The following is a 15434-nucleotide window of genomic DNA, read 5'->3' as shown; positions in this document are numbered from 1 at the left end:
ATTTCAAAAGTACCGATTTGGCACCGGTATCGGATAAAACCTAAACGATACCCATCCCTAGTTATAGCCCTAAACCACGAAGGATGTGTGTTCTTGTTCAACAGTCATATGGGTGCAAGGTGTGTGTGTGTCCTAGTAGTAAAGTGAAAATTTTAGTTAAGGTTTTGACATATGCCTCTAAAACAACAACTGTTGCTTTGACAGCAAAGGTCTAGAAACATTTTGGATGCACAAAACAGTGGAAATGAGATGAACAGGGATTTGGATGAACTATCCTTTTACTGGTTTGCTTTTGGGTTTATCTGCTTGAGAATGTTGACGAACTACCAGAGCCAAGAGAGGCGAGGCATAATGGGGACACACCTTCCTCTGCTCCCTGCGTGTTACAGCAAGCATGACAAGTCAATGGAGAGAGGGCTCAGAGAGAGAGAAACAGAATGAAAGTAGGTGGGGGAAAGTGAGGTGGGACCAAAAGGTTAAAAGAAAAGGAAGAAACTACAACATCTTTAACATATTCAGACTCCTTTTCAAGCACATGGTGTTTTCTTTTCTGTATTGGGATTTACATTTAACTTGGTAAGTCTTTTCTTTCTTTTCTGATCTGGGATTTGTTTGTTCTTATTAATGATTCTTTACCATAGCTCATTTTCTGCAGCCTAGTGAATTATATATTTATTTTGAGACTGCATGGCATATTGCATGTTTCCATGGCTGATACTGTTCTCATGTATATTAGAGCTTTTGAAAGTATGAATATGTCAGGTACAGCTACATTTCTGGACACTTATGTTCAATGTGTTGTACCCTTTCTGTGCGCGTCCCCTTTCTCTGTGGGTGGAATAGGTATGCATGTGAATCACAGAGCACACAAACACACCCTCTAAGTTAGGCATGTTTTTATTAATCATGTGGTTTAACAGGAAGGTCTGTGTGTATACATGGTAATAAAAATAGAGATTAAGCTGACAAAAACCAAAGAAAATAGAAACACTGCGACAACAAGCGTAATAGAAACTGGAGAAAAAAAATCTGCCATTTATCCATGACCTGGTTATAGTTGGTATAAGTTGTAGGTGTTGCACAGCTCAACAAGAAAAAACAGTGTCAGCGTCCACTGCTGCTTGGATGTCACTGCCCATGAGGTTTGACCAGCTCTTTGTAAACAACTGTCATGTGGTCACATTACTTCAAAATCAAGAAAAAAGCAGAAATCAACTGAAATCTGAAAACACTTATCATTAACTCTACATTTAAATTTGGTCTTTTTTTTCATTCATCTTTTTTCTATGTATTTATTTTAGAAGAATCTTCATAGTTATATTTAGCGACATGATTATTAAAATGGGTTTTTTCAAGATAGAAATGATTTTCTTTTTAGTTTTGTTTTCACTTATCGCTTGTTGTGCTTAAAACAAAAGCAACAGGAGAAAACTGGAGAGTGTCTCTTAATAATTTTACTACTTTATAAAGATAAGAAAGAATCTATTTCTACTACTACTCCTTAATTACCTGCACCTCCTCACATTTAATACATGCTAAATGTATTTGTGCTTTAAAGCAGTAGTCTGCTGTAAATCTTCATAAAGCTTAATATTGACTGCTTTGATTGTGCCTGCCGTCTCACCTTGTGTGAGCTTGCTTAACTTTAAAAACAACTGCACGCTTATTGACTCTGTAATAAACACCAACTACAAGACAGTTTGCTAAGAAATATCAAACAGGTTTGTTCAGCAAGTGTAGGTGTGAGTACCTGATTATACGCAGAGGCATACTGACACTGCCTGACTGGAGTGACAGAGAGTGTAGATGTGTAGATCATGTAGTGACACGTTTTTTTTGAAAAACATTTTCAGTAATGTGAAAGGACTCTGATTCTTGAAGTCAGCTGCTGGAGAGGGGAAAAAAAGAAAATACATGTGAGAAACATTTGATGTATGAGCTAAAATTTATTTTGACATCAGAATTGATGTTGACACATGTTTTCTAAACTGGCGCTTGTGTACATTTTCTTGAACAACTATGGGCTTCCAGTTAGTTACAGAGAGCATATTCACACATTAAAGTGTCTCTGCTAATGTATAAATGTCTCCAGGGCTGTAAATGTTAGATATACATACACATATTTTTATTACCTTAGTTTACGTCATCAAATCCCCCAAAATAAAACTGTCTCAGTACGACAGGGCCAATTTCTATTGCCCTGCGGTCAGTTATTGCAGGAATTACAAGGTAATTATACTAAGTTTACACCACAAGAAAGGACAGAGGGAAGATAGGACTATTTATATACAAAGAGCTGGTTGGGAATGGCAAACAGAGTCAGAAATAAGGCTCGGGTGAAAGTAATGAGGGACAGATAGGAAGCAAAACACACACAAAAAACTAAGATTCACAGTAAAATTGAAGAGTAACGGTTAAGAGGAAGTACTAGACAAGGAAATAAAAATGGACCAAGGCATACTTAAAGAACAAGGCACAGAAAGGCACACATAGAAATACTGATGAAACCACTACAAATAACACACACATTACCACACTGTGAACCAGCAAACACAACATCATGTAACTGAAAAACATTAAATAGCAGTCAAGGATCCAAACACCAACTCAATGCAACTTTTGCTCAACCTAAGGGACACAGTGTTAAAATGCATTCACTGAAGTTATTATCCTGTTAACAAATGGAAAAAAACTTCCTGGTTTAAGTAAATGTCAGAAAGCTTATTAATACGTATATACTTCACATTTGAACACACATGTGTGTTAGCACCAAGACATTATATCAACACACGACTGTTCATTTCAATGCCATTGCTATGAATATACTGAGACTGCGTTTCTCTCACAGGGCAATGATAAACAATATATTGGACTAATGCATAAATGCTGCAGCTGGTTAAAATGGGAAAATCTCACTGATTTATTCACCACTTGGCCAGTAGTCTGCGCTACAGCACGGTGCTCTATTATTTTAAAATGAGTGTCAGTTTCACATAAAGTGTTAGGCTGTAAACGAATTAATTGTCAGAAAAATAAAAATAAAGTAAGTGATTATCCTCATGTATCCACACACTTCTCATACAGTGCATATCATTTTTAGTGTATATTTAATACTATAATGCTATTTTATACTATTTAAATACTTTAATACTATTCTCTCCTGACTGTATTTTGAAGCTTCCCAGTAAATTTCTTTTTTGTTGTGTTCGGTTCTGTTTGTGTAAAAATCACCTTCCCTCAATGACCCTGAAGAGAAGGAGCACAGAAGTCTAAAGTACAATCTCTGGTTAAATACTGACACCAACACACTCACTGGTGCTTTCCACTCATGTCTGGTCTCGTTTGTTCAGGAATTAAGAGTCCCCGTTAAAACCTGTTGCACTTGCACCACACTCCCACACTTTCCTGCATGAAATTCATGCTTTTAAGCCTGGCACTCGTGGGAGGAGGTGAAGACTTTTATTATTATTTATTATTCCTTTGCCATATTCTTGCTGCAGCCCTGAGATGCTGTCTCTATTTTCTTTATTCTTGTTAAAAGGGAGTAATAAAATGACCGAATGAATCATTCTCTTTGACAGGAAACAAAGATGGCCCACAGAGATTGTTCAAATTTGACAAACACTGCTGTAGGAAATGAAACCATTATGGATAATCCAGTTGCCACATCTATGGGTGCCTTCATCCTCAGCCTCATCTTTCTCCTGGGCTGCCCAGGAAATTTGTTCGTCATCTGGAGCATCGCGGCACGAGCCCGAAAGCAATCTGTCACTACTCTTCTCATCCTTAACTTAGCTATCGCAGATGGCTTTCTAATGGCTTTAACCCCGTTTTTCATTGTCTACCTCGTTAAACAGAACTGGGTGTTTGGGAATGTAATGTGTAAGGTCCTCTACTACCTGTGTCTAGCCAACATGTACGCTTCCATCCAGCTCATTATGATGATGAGCCTCTACAGGCTGGTGGCTGTGCTGTGGCCACAACGTGTCGGTGTTATCACCACCCAAAAGACGGTACCGCGTGTGCTGGCAGCGGTGTGGGCACTGGTGATTGCCGCCTCCATTCCTGCACTCCTCTTCAGAGAAGTGAGGGACAAGGGACCTATGCATGTTTGCGATTCCTTCCATGATTTATGCAGCCATGTGAGTTGAGAAGAATTCTGATAGAGGAATACTGAAAATGTTTAAATCTACCTCTCTATCTACCTATTAATCTATGCATACATATATACACATTAGCACCTCCATTCTACACTATTTTTCATCCGTCTTGTGTTTTCTCCCTGTACAGGTGGTCCTACAATACACACTGGAGATCATATTGGGATTTCTAATTCCTTATACTGTCATTGTAGTCAGCTACATATGCATCTTGCGTCGGATCCGACAGACCAAGTTCCGCCGTCGCATTCGTAGCGAGAAGCTCATCCTGGCCATCGTGTTGACCTTCTGCCTGTTTTGGTTGCCCTACCATTTCATAAACCTGGTGCAAGTATGTCCCACAGTCTTAATTTTATGCATAATACCTTCTTCCAAAAATGCTTATAAAATTCATCATTATGATGATTCTCAACGAAAAAATAATTTAACTATTTTTACATTTTGCTCAGGTTACATGGGCAGTGTATCCAGAGAGTCAAGTAAAAACTATGTAAGTATAATTTAAGACACAAGTTTACAATTACTATTGAGAAGAAGTGAGTCAGGTGGTGCTGAAGTCAAAGTGAACTTTTTAGTCATTGAACAGTTTGGAAAATTTCACCTTGATATGTGATATGTGTGATGGAACTAGAGCCATGGCACACTATTTTCAAAAACCTAATTCCTGTATGCTAAAGTTTCATGACATCTAAAAGCTAAAGTTCATTTACATCATTAGCATTTAAGAATTGATATAGATATAGGAAAATTAATGTTTTTTTGTTTTTTTTACAGAGGCCTAAGAGTCATTTGGGGATTTTTATTTTTTTTTATCTCATTATCTCAAGGGATGTGGTCGTCAAGACAACATTTCTGCTTTTACTATCACAGCCTCTGGTCTCTCTTTTAAATACCTTGTAAATAACTATAATCTGCAACAATTCATGTAGCTTATTGAAATGCTGAAGTCTTTCTTTTTTTTTTCTGAAAGCTTTTTACTCCAAATGTATTTTATTGCTAAAAATACTTCTCATTTTCAAATGTACTTTTACAAAAAGGAAAAAAAGGTTCGGTATAGATATATATCTATATAGATATATATGTATTTATTTATGGGTTCCCTTGGCAGTTAGTTACACACATAATTACTGACTATATGCTGACTTTCAATGCAGAAAACATGTTTTTGGCAGATGACCTTTAAGGTCAATCTTTCATCTGTGTCCCAAAAGAAATGCACATGATAAAAAGTTCCCCCAAATTTTCATCTCTTCTAGAAAAATCTCTGCCTGCATTAATCAGCTGTAGGCAAAACCAAGTTATTTTATATTTGATTAATTAATGAATTAATTATCTTTCCCATCATGTTTACGTTTGTATTGTGCTCACCTCTCTTCCCTCACAGACTGCATAAAATATGGACCAGGAGTCGTGCTGTCACCTCTACCACAGCCTTCATGAGCAGCTGCGCCAACCCCGTGCTGTACTTTTTCGCAGGAAAGTCTTACATCCGACGAGAAGGACTTGCGTTCATGGCTCGCTTGTTTGAGGGCACTGGGTTGGATTCAGTTACAAGGAAGAGTAGACAAAACAGCCAGAATAGTCATGATAGAGACAAAGATGCAGATGCTGTAATGCTAAAAGACAGAGACCCAGATTCTACCACTAACTCAAGTTCTAATATCAAACCAGTGCAGAATGGTAAGTAGACGACATGAGGCAATAGGCCTGATATAGTGCTGTGCCCTTGAAATATTAAAATTATAAATTCTTCCTCCATCAACGGTGAAAGCACATTTTTTAGGACAAAATTGGAAAGGTTTTAATAACTTACTAACAGCTGGTTCCTCACTTCTGAAATGAGACTATAACAAAGGATATAACTTGACATCGCATTCCTGGAACAGGCTGCACCTGGAAGCATGATACACTGATATATTTTTGAGGTGATGCTTAAAAGAGGAACTGTATACCACACAAATGAGCCTTGCTCAGCTCTGAACTGTCCCACAAGAGGAAAAACTGCAAGGAACTATGTAGGACTTTCAGATTCCTACTTACCTCTACTTTCAATTCAACATTTACTCCTTAAAGGAGCTGGTGCACTGTACATGTGAATTTTTTTAAGGTTTGACACTGTTATTTTCTTTATGCAATGATGTATTTGTAAAATGCCTAAAAATGCTAAGGCAGATCAACTGTTACATTTTATACAGTTGAAAGTTGAGCTGCCGTGACTTAATGGGCTTGAAAACTTTAATTTTGATATTTACTATTAAAATTCACAAGTATGTCTCAGGATTCTCTTTTCTCTATTATTTTTAATTGGAGACATGTCATTTTATTAGCAGCTTGAAAAAAGTTTGAAATCTTAATTTAGGTTCCACTTTTCAGACCGATTTCATTTATCGCCATCTTTCGTACCCTAGTCAATATTTTAACAAAATTGGAACCATTCATCCATCCATCACAGCACAGTCTTTCCCAGGGAGGCTGAGGAGTGTGATCCCTCTATAGCTGGAAAACACCCTCTGGTCCTCCTTCTTAAAGATGAGAATCACCAACTTGGTCTGCCAATCCAGAGGTAGCGCCCCTGATATCCATGCAACATTGCAGAGGCATGCCAACCAAGACAGCCCTAAAAGATCCAGAGCCTTCAGGAACTCAGGACGGATCTTATCCACCCCATGGACCCTGCAACCAAGCAGTTGTTTACCCGCCACGATGACCTCGCCCCTGGAGATAGGTGACTCATCCCTCTTGTACCCAGACTCTGCTTCCTCCACGGAAAGCTTGCCAGTGGGAGTAATTTCTTCTCTAACGGTTAAAGTTTTATTTGTGAAGAAGTTCATGAAGTCATTATTTGTCATTATTAATTTTGTCAGATTAAAGTTATTTCTGTGACCATTGTGAGTTTTTCTTTCATTGGCCGAAGGGTACCAACAATCTTGTCCAAGTCTGTATGAGCTACTTCTTCTATCTGCTGATGGTACGTGCCATCCAGGGACCTGTTCTTCCATGATAGTTCCTATACTTTCTCCTCTTTTTTCTTGGGTTTCTGGTACCTGAGTAGTTAGAAAAACACAGAACAAATACAGTGGGGAAAAAAAGTATTTAGTCAGCCACCGATTGTGCAAGTTCCCCCACTTAAAATGATGACAGAGGTCAGTAATTTGCACCAGAGGTACACTTCAACTGTGAGAGACAGAATGTGAAAAAAAAATCCATGAATTCACATGGTAGGATTTGTAAAGAATTTATTCGTAAATCAGGGTGGAAAATAAGTATTTGGTCACCTCAAACAAGAAAAATCTCTGGCTCTCACAGACCTGTAACGTCTTCTGTAAGAAGCTTTTCTGTCCCCCACTCGTTACCTGTATGAATGGCACCTGTTTGAACTCATCATCTGAATAAAAGACACCTGTCCACAGCCTCAAACAGTCAGACTCCAAACTCCGCCATGGCCAAGACCAAAGAGCTTTCGAAGGACACCAGGAAAAGTATTGTAGACCTGCACCAGACTGGGAAGAGTGAATCTACAATAGGCAAGCAGCTTGGTGTGAACAAATCAACTGTGGGAGCAATCATCAGAAAATGGAAGACATACAAGACCACTGATAATCTCCCTCGATCTGGGGCTCCACGCAAGATCTCATCCCGTGGGGTCAAAATGATCATGAGAACGGTGAGCAAAGATCCCAGAACCACACGGGGGGACCTGGTGAATGACCTGCAGAGAGCTGGGACCAAAGTAACAAAGGTCACCATCAGTAACACACTACAACGGCAGGGAATCAAATCCCGCAGTGCCAGACGTGTTCCGCTGCTGAAGCCAGTGCATGTCCAGGCCCGTCTGAAGTTTGCCAGAGAGCACATGGATGATACGGCAGAGGATTGGGAGAATGTCATGTGGTCAGATGAAACCAAAGTAGAACTTTTTGGTATAAACTCAACTCGTCGTGTTTGGAGGAAGAAGAATAGTGAGTTGCATTCCAAGAACACCATACCTACTGTGAAGCATGGGGGTGGAAACATCATGCTATGGGGCTGTTTTTCTGCCAAGAGGACAGGACGACTGATCCGTGTTAAGGACAGAATGAATGAGGCCATGTATCGTGAGATTTTGAGCCAAAACCTCCTTCCATCAGTCAGAACTTTGAAGATGAAACGCGGCTGGGTCTTCCAACATGACAATGATCCAAAACACACCGCCCGGGCAACAAAGGAGTGGCTCCGTAAGAAGCATTTGAAAGTCCTGGAGTGGCCTAGCCAGTCTCCAGACCTCAACCCCATAGAAAATCTGTGGCGGGAGTTGAAAGTCCGTGTTGCTCGGCGACAGCCCCAAAACATCACTGCTCTCGAGAAGATCTGCATGGAGGAATGGGCCAAAATACCAGCTACTGTGTGTGCAAACCTGGTAAAGACCTATAGTAAACGTTTGACCTCTGTTATTGCCAACAAAGGTTATGTTACAAAGTATTGAGTTGTATTTTTGTTATTGACCAAATACTTATTTTCCACCCTGATTTACGAATAAATTCTTTACAAATCCTACCATGTGAATTCATGGATTTTTTTTTTCACATTCTGTATCTCACAGTTGAAGTGTACCTCTGGTGCAAATTACTGACCTCTGTCATCATTTTAGGTGGGGGAACTTGCACAATCGGTGGCTGACTAAATACTTTTTTGCCCCACTGTAATGTTTGTTCAGATGGGTGGATAGGAGAAAGCCTGTTCTTTGTAACAAACAAACAAACAAAAATTTTTTTTAAAAAAATTAGCGAGAATGGTAACAGATTAAGTTTCCAAAGTTGAATCTGAAAAAACAAGATTACTAGAAGTAAACCAAAGTGGAGATGTTTGACCGTAAAGCACAACACTGCATTTGGCAAAACTCAAACTCAAACTGAACAACTCATATCAACTGTGAACTGCAGTGGTGAAGGGGTTTTCATTTAGACTTGCCATCACAAGCCCTGAGGACCTTACACTGATTCACTCAACCATCATCTTTTCTGTACACTAAATTGTTCTAAAGTCAAACGTGAAGCCAGTGTGACCCAAACTTAAATCTGAACAAGTGGCCTTGATGCCTAAGTGGGTAAAGATAAAATGATGAGATCATGATAGAGACAATTTATGTGCTTAACAAGCATCCATTATGTCCAAGCATCTAATATTGCCTTGTCTGTTGCATAAAGTCATAGACACCTTATGCACCTCTGCTACACTCCTCTCACTGTAAAAGTCACTAAAGTAGGAAAATAATTTACGTTGATCACTTGATGTCCATTCAATCTTCCACAGATGATCAGAAAATAGGTGAACAGAAAGACAAGACAAAGTCATAAACAAAGACAGGCATTTGAACTACAGGGAAACCAAATTCATCTGCTTCAAGCCTGTGGTCTCGCTATCAGGATGAAGGATACATAATAAGCAGCAAGCTGCTACTACTCCATGTAGCCAAGGACTGGTGCTGAGTATGCGATTATTCCTTCTGCATTTTCAGTCCTCCCCATCACATGTAATCATTTCATTGATTTTTAATGGGTAAATGTTTATTACACAACTACAGCTTTACACCTCTTGATTCTTTTAAGATTGTAAAATAAATAAATAACAATACAAATTAATCAAAACATGACAAAAGCATGACACATAATACAGGTCATTGTGTAGCTGGATATGTCCTGTTCTCCTAAATAACTTAAGACATTTGGATTATGTGGTAAGAGTTGTTGTAAAGGTCTGCCAAAAAGTCTGTTGCAAGAGAAATTGTACAATACACAACTGTGACTTAAAATCGTGTATCAACAAGACACTGAAGGTTTACTGGAATACCCCTCCGTCACGCACCCCACTTAGTCACACTTCTGATTTCTCTTCTTTCACAAAAAACACATCATCAATTTCACAATATATTAGGGTACTCTGGCTTTTTCCTTCTTTTTTCTTTCCTTATTTATTTTTAGTTACAGTGAGTTGCTAAATGAATATGTCAATAAACTATGTAAAATTACATAAAAGCTTTACTGTTAGCATTTCATTAACTTTATTCAAGTCTGTTTTCTGAAAGGATGGAGGGCAAACACTGCTCCACAATAGGCAGCAGATGTCATGTCAATATTTCCCATAAAGCGTACCAGTAACACAGCACAGTGCACCAATAAGAATACAGTAACAAAGTGAGAAGTGTAGGAGGAACAGCAGCTACCTCGCAACAGAGTGAGCACAAAGCTGGCTTCCTGTGGTCATTGATTTCCTCTCACATGACACTTCTTACTCAATATATTAAAAAACCTGTTTTCCTCCTCGCACAAGATCTTCAGAGTTAAGAAGGGAACTCTGGAGGTTAGGTGTGAGGTGTTACACAGAGGGATATTATTTTTTTGCTTTTACTTTTCTGATTTTAAGAGAGACACCACCATTTGAAGGTAAGCATGAGAGTTTGATATGCCAAGATTCCCAGCCACTAGATATCACAGAGTTTGGCAAATTCATTGTTTTCTAATAAAATCTTAATATGGATGTAAAGAGTAACAGAAATCTCAACAGGTTTCCCAGATTATTTATTTAGTCATTGTTACACATTCATTTCTAGATTGCCATTTTTATTGCTGCTCTTAGGTTTTGATTTGTAACAGAGGAGTTGCAGCTTTCTGTGGAGCACACAGATGTCTGTGTAGCTTCTCAGTGATCTGAACTGGACTTCTTTAATTGCCCAGATGTTTCAGCGTGGTTCAAAAAATAAGTGCATATTGAGTATTTGTTTTCTGTGTTGTCGTGTGCTATGTGTCCAATTTTTCCAATAACCGAAAGTGATTAAACACATATTGTTATCCTTCATAAGATTTGTACATTCATATATTTACTAATGATAAAGTTAGGCCTTTGAGAGCAAGAAAGACTCGACTAGACTAGAACATTTCAGCACATTTTGATGTTCAACATCTCTGGAACTTGTCAAATAATTTCATTTGGTTAAATAAATGTTTGCTCATTCAAAGCAGCTCTGGTGTACACACTTTTCTTGTGTTAGATGCAGTTGTGGAAATCAAAATGTTGTGCAATATTTTAAGCACAGATACAGAGTGTACTCACAAATCTTAACGCAACATATCCTGTTTCCTGCCTCTCTATTATTTTTAAGGTTAAGTCAAGTTCACAGCTTTTGGAACTAAACATCTTCAGAAGCTTTCTCAATGGCATCCAACACAAACTCCACCACCTCCACTGCCCCTCAGATGATCTCTGCTCAGATTGGTATTGGCATCTTGACCCTGGCATTTGTACTGGGTTTTCCGGGGAACCTGTTCGTGGTTTGGTCAGTGGTCTGCCGTGTAAAGAAGCGCTCAGTGACATGTTTGTTGGTGTTGAATCTGGCTGTTGCGGATGCTCTTGTCCTGCTCAGTGCACCTTTTTTCCTGAGATACCTGGCTGGAGGCCGAGGCTGGGAGTTTGGCTCAGCAGCATGCAAGCTGATGCATTACCTATCAAATGTGAACATGTACGTGTCCATCTACCTTATTTGTCTGATGAGCATGGACCGTTGCCTTGCTGTCACAAGGCCTTTTGTTTCCCAGAAAATAAGAACTAAGCGCTCCCTGCTGTTTCTCCTGCTGGGAGTCTGGATATTAGCATTCCTGCTGTCACTGCCGATGCCTTTCTATCGCAGGTGAGACCAAAGGTTTTTTTCACATTCAAAGCAATTGTGTATTAATGTGTTTACTGCTGCGGATCAGTGAAGGAAAGTGAACTGATCTTAATGGATATCTGCTCCCATTAGCTTCATGTGGATAATGTAGTTTTTTCCTTTTTTCATATAAAACATATAAAGATAACCTTTTTGTAGTGTATCTCAACTACTCCACTTAGAGACAGCACTACTGGAAAGTAATACACCTATAATAACACGCAATAAAGAAAAAAAAAAGAAATTTTGATTTTTAATATCTCCTGCAGATAAATCTTTTCAACAATTCATTTCTAAATTTTCTAAAATATTTATTTTTTCAATCTTTTCATATCTAATTTATGATATATATATATATATATATATATATATTTCATATATTTTTTCACTTTTTTTAGTGTTTTCTTTTAAAATTATTATTTTATTATTACTGTAAGGGCGTATTGAGTAAACTGTAAAACAGATTTGACTGTAGTCTAACATCTAACCCAAACTACTTTAAAAAGGTCCTACAAATTTATGCCTGTACTCAAACTGTCACAGTTCTTTTTATTTTGCTTTGTTGTCGACTCATAGTTTAGTACCTACATGCACACAGAGTCATGTCTCTCATTTTCTTACGTAGTATCTTTTGGTGAATTCATAATCTTTTCCCTTTAATTCTCTGACAGTGTTCTCAAGAGTCCCAAAAACAACATGAGCGGTTGTGTGCTTTACCACTGGGGGAGTGTGGCTCATCCTGTTTTCCAGTACATTTTTGAGACCATTATGGGATGCCTGGTGCCCTTCACTCTCATCAACACCTGCTACTCCTCTGTCATCTGCCGCCTGCGAAGTGCCATGTTCCAACGTAAAGGACAAAGCAGTCGCCTGATTCTGCTCATCATCTCGGCTTTTGCAGTCTTTTGGCTCCCCTACCACATTGTCAACATCATAGAGGTGTGTTATCTATTTAACGCTGGGTTGACAGCATCAAAACTCTCTCTTACTGTAAGACCCAGACGTAAACACTTCAGGCATATGTTGCACTTCTCCAGTTACTCTAGCAAAACTTTTGTCATGCTACCACAGGAGTGACATTAATAGCTCTGACTGATAACGGAATAAATTCATAAACAATTTACTTTCTTTTTGTGTGTTATTTTGTTTTGTTTTCCCCCAATAATATTTACGCCTCTTTTCTTCTTCCTCATTCAGGTGATTGGTTTATTGATGGGAAGTGAGACAGTGAGCCGTGCTGCTAAAACAGCCCGTCCAAACGTTACAGCCTTTGCCTACTTCAGCAGTGCTGTCAACCCCATCCTCTATGTGTTTGCAGGCAGCTCACACATCCGCCAGGCAGGGTTTAGCTTCATGGGCAAGCTCTTTGAGGGCACCAATTCAGAGAGCAGGACCACATCTTTTTCCCGTAGCGGCCGCAGCAGCTCTTCACCAGATGAGAGCTCTGTCCTGCACACACTCTCTGTCAAAATGGGGAAGCCTTTCAAAAGCAAGAACAGAGGCGAGAGCAGGAGTGCAGTGGAGCAGGAGATTGATGCGCCTGAACTAAAGACTCTGGCCACCTTTGAGCAGTAACTGTAGCATTTAAAATAATGTGAATTGAGTTGACCCAAACTCGCATATACTAACAATGTAAGCTAACTGGAGTAGTCCAGAAAGTAAATACTGTAAATATAATATTTTTGTATTGCTGAAGCAAATCATTGCAGAGTATCATATATTTTTTGCATGTATGTCTGTGTGTGTGTATTCATATTCTATCCAGTTGTACAGAAATGGACAATTTAATCAGTATTTTTGATGTAATTTTTAATTCTAATCAGAATTTTTCTATAGCGCACAACACACAGTCTGACTGTGAGCTCAAATTCAGTTTGTTAAAAAAATGAAAGTTTCTTAATGTTTGCCAATCTCTTATTGTGCAAACATGGCTTGTTTAATATGTGAGACTGTACTGGTTGCTTTGTTGGACAAACAGAACATTGCATCAAAAACATGTCACGAAAGCATCCTTTTTTGTCACGGTTTCGTGCATTGCTGCCTTCTCTTTCACAACATCTAACTGACCTGCATTACAACACTGTATGTGGTTATTATGCTGTTGAGCTACCACCAAAAGTCCCAATAAAATAGGTGAGCAAAAAACAAAAAGTGCTCACCTTTGCAGGAAACGAGTTGCAGTCATAGTGACGTCAAAGAGTGACACATCAGTGGTTACCGCCATTGTAGGATCCTGGAAACACAAAACTGTTTACTGTTACTCAACTGGTAACTTATGTAGGGCCTTCAAATAATGTCAAACAGACTGTTTTTGTCCTCTAACTGTACGGTTCTGTTACGACTGATTCATTTTCCTTTATTAATAATCATTTCTCTCTGAGTAAAAACATATAGGTGACAAGTTTGAACTGAAATATATTTGAATTGTGCTGTAGATTTCGTTCAGACTGCTCAGGAGCATGATTATTTTTATGATTTTACATATGGGCTATACAATTCTGATTGAAAACCAAGAAAGCAAGCATTTCTTTCTTGGGTAGTGAGGTTAAATCCTTCTATAAAGCAAACATATATATAAAGTAAGAGCAAAAATATGCATAATATGAATGTGAATAATAGAAACGAACACATTTTCTATATGTATTACAAAGATGTTTGGGTCCTTACTTAAAAAAGTAGCAGTTTTAAACACTTGCTATGTTGAGTTAGAGTATGTTGTTTCCTGTTCACCCTGAGCACCTGTACTTGATTGCAGCAGTACAGTTACAGGAAAAGAAAAAAAAATGGTCGCATGAACTTAATCCAGAGTAGTATAGGAAATGAGTTTCACTTAGATTTAAAAAATGTACACAACAACAGTGCAAACTGGATTAACTCAGAAAATCTGATTCTGAAAGGTATTTTATAAGACAATAAAGAACACTTGCTGGTGCTGGGTTCGACTTCCCAAAGGTGCTCTAATGGATTGTGATCTGATGACCGTGAAGGCCACTTGAGTACAGTAAACTGTTTGTGGTGTTCAATAAACCAGTTTGAGATGTTTTGAGCTTCGTGATGTGCTGAAAGCAACCACCAGAAGACAGTAACACTCTGATCATAAAGAGATAGAAATGGTCAGCAACAATATTTAGGTTTAGAAGACGCACACTTGCGATTAAGGGGCCCAAAGTGTGTGGAGGAAATTACATGACTATCACCAGCAGCCTAAACCACTAAGACATGGATCTGTGCTGTTTTGTTGCTGCCAAGTTCTGACCCTGCTATGCGAATGCTCCAGGAGAAACGTTCCCCACTTTTGTTGACCTATGTGATCTTGAACTTACAATGTAAAAGCGGCTTGAGGCAACTGTTGTTGTGATTTGGTTCTGTATAAATAAAATGTAATTAAATTAAATTGTAGCTTCAATTGTGATTTTGTACAATAAAACAAAAACAAATAGTCACATCACACTGGGAAACTGTTTAAATGGAAAATGCCTTGACTACATGTACTTTTCTTTTTGTTGCTGTTATCTTATTTTTTTTTCTTCTTCATTACTAGGTCAATATTCACTTATGACTAAGCTGAAACATAGAATTCAGGTCACAGCGGTGTT

At 38.5% G+C, this 15434-nt stretch overlaps 2 protein-coding genes across 4 annotated transcripts; both read left to right on the top strand.

The window, feature by feature from the left end:
• The first annotated feature begins 405 nt into the window (after window positions 1–405).
• On the top strand, window positions 406–7043 carry ltb4r2a (leukotriene B4 receptor 2a). 2 transcript variants are annotated; one of them, XM_026162736.1, is made up of 5 exons: window positions 406–576; window positions 3582–4142; window positions 4291–4491; window positions 4610–4650; window positions 5545–7043. In XM_026162736.1, the coding sequence occupies exons 2-5, from the start codon at window positions 3591–3593 to the stop codon at window positions 5846–5848; spliced, it is 1098 nt and encodes a 365-aa protein (XP_026018521.1). In that variant the 5' UTR covers window positions 406–576; window positions 3582–3590; the 3' UTR covers window positions 5849–7043. The 2 variants fall into 2 exon arrangements, with proteins under 2 accessions (XP_026018521.1, XP_026018522.1); XM_026162737.1 differs by lacking the exon at window positions 406–576 and having other exon boundaries at window positions 1431–4142.
• Window positions 7044–10477: 3434 nt separating this feature from the next.
• Window positions 10478–14005, top strand: ltb4r (leukotriene B4 receptor). Of its 2 annotated transcripts, XM_026162731.1 has the most exons (4): window positions 10478–10579; window positions 11296–11820; window positions 12510–12777; window positions 13036–14005. In XM_026162731.1, the coding sequence occupies exons 2-4, from the start codon at window positions 11348–11350 to the stop codon at window positions 13411–13413; spliced, it is 1119 nt and encodes a 372-aa protein (XP_026018516.1). In that variant the 5' UTR covers window positions 10478–10579; window positions 11296–11347; the 3' UTR covers window positions 13414–14005. The 2 variants fall into 2 exon arrangements, with proteins under 2 accessions (XP_026018516.1, XP_026018518.1); XM_026162733.1 differs by lacking the exon at window positions 10478–10579 and having other exon boundaries at window positions 10608–11820.
• The last annotated feature ends 1429 nt before the right edge of the window (window positions 14006–15434 follow it).

The sequence above is a fragment of the Astatotilapia calliptera genome, chromosome 3, assembly GCF_900246225.1.
Source record: "Astatotilapia calliptera chromosome 3, fAstCal1.2, whole genome shotgun sequence".
Classification (NCBI taxonomy): domain Eukaryota; kingdom Metazoa; phylum Chordata; class Actinopteri; order Cichliformes; family Cichlidae; genus Astatotilapia; species Astatotilapia calliptera.
Note: the sequence above shows the minus strand (reverse complement) of the source record. Positions and strands in the feature narration are given on the sequence as shown.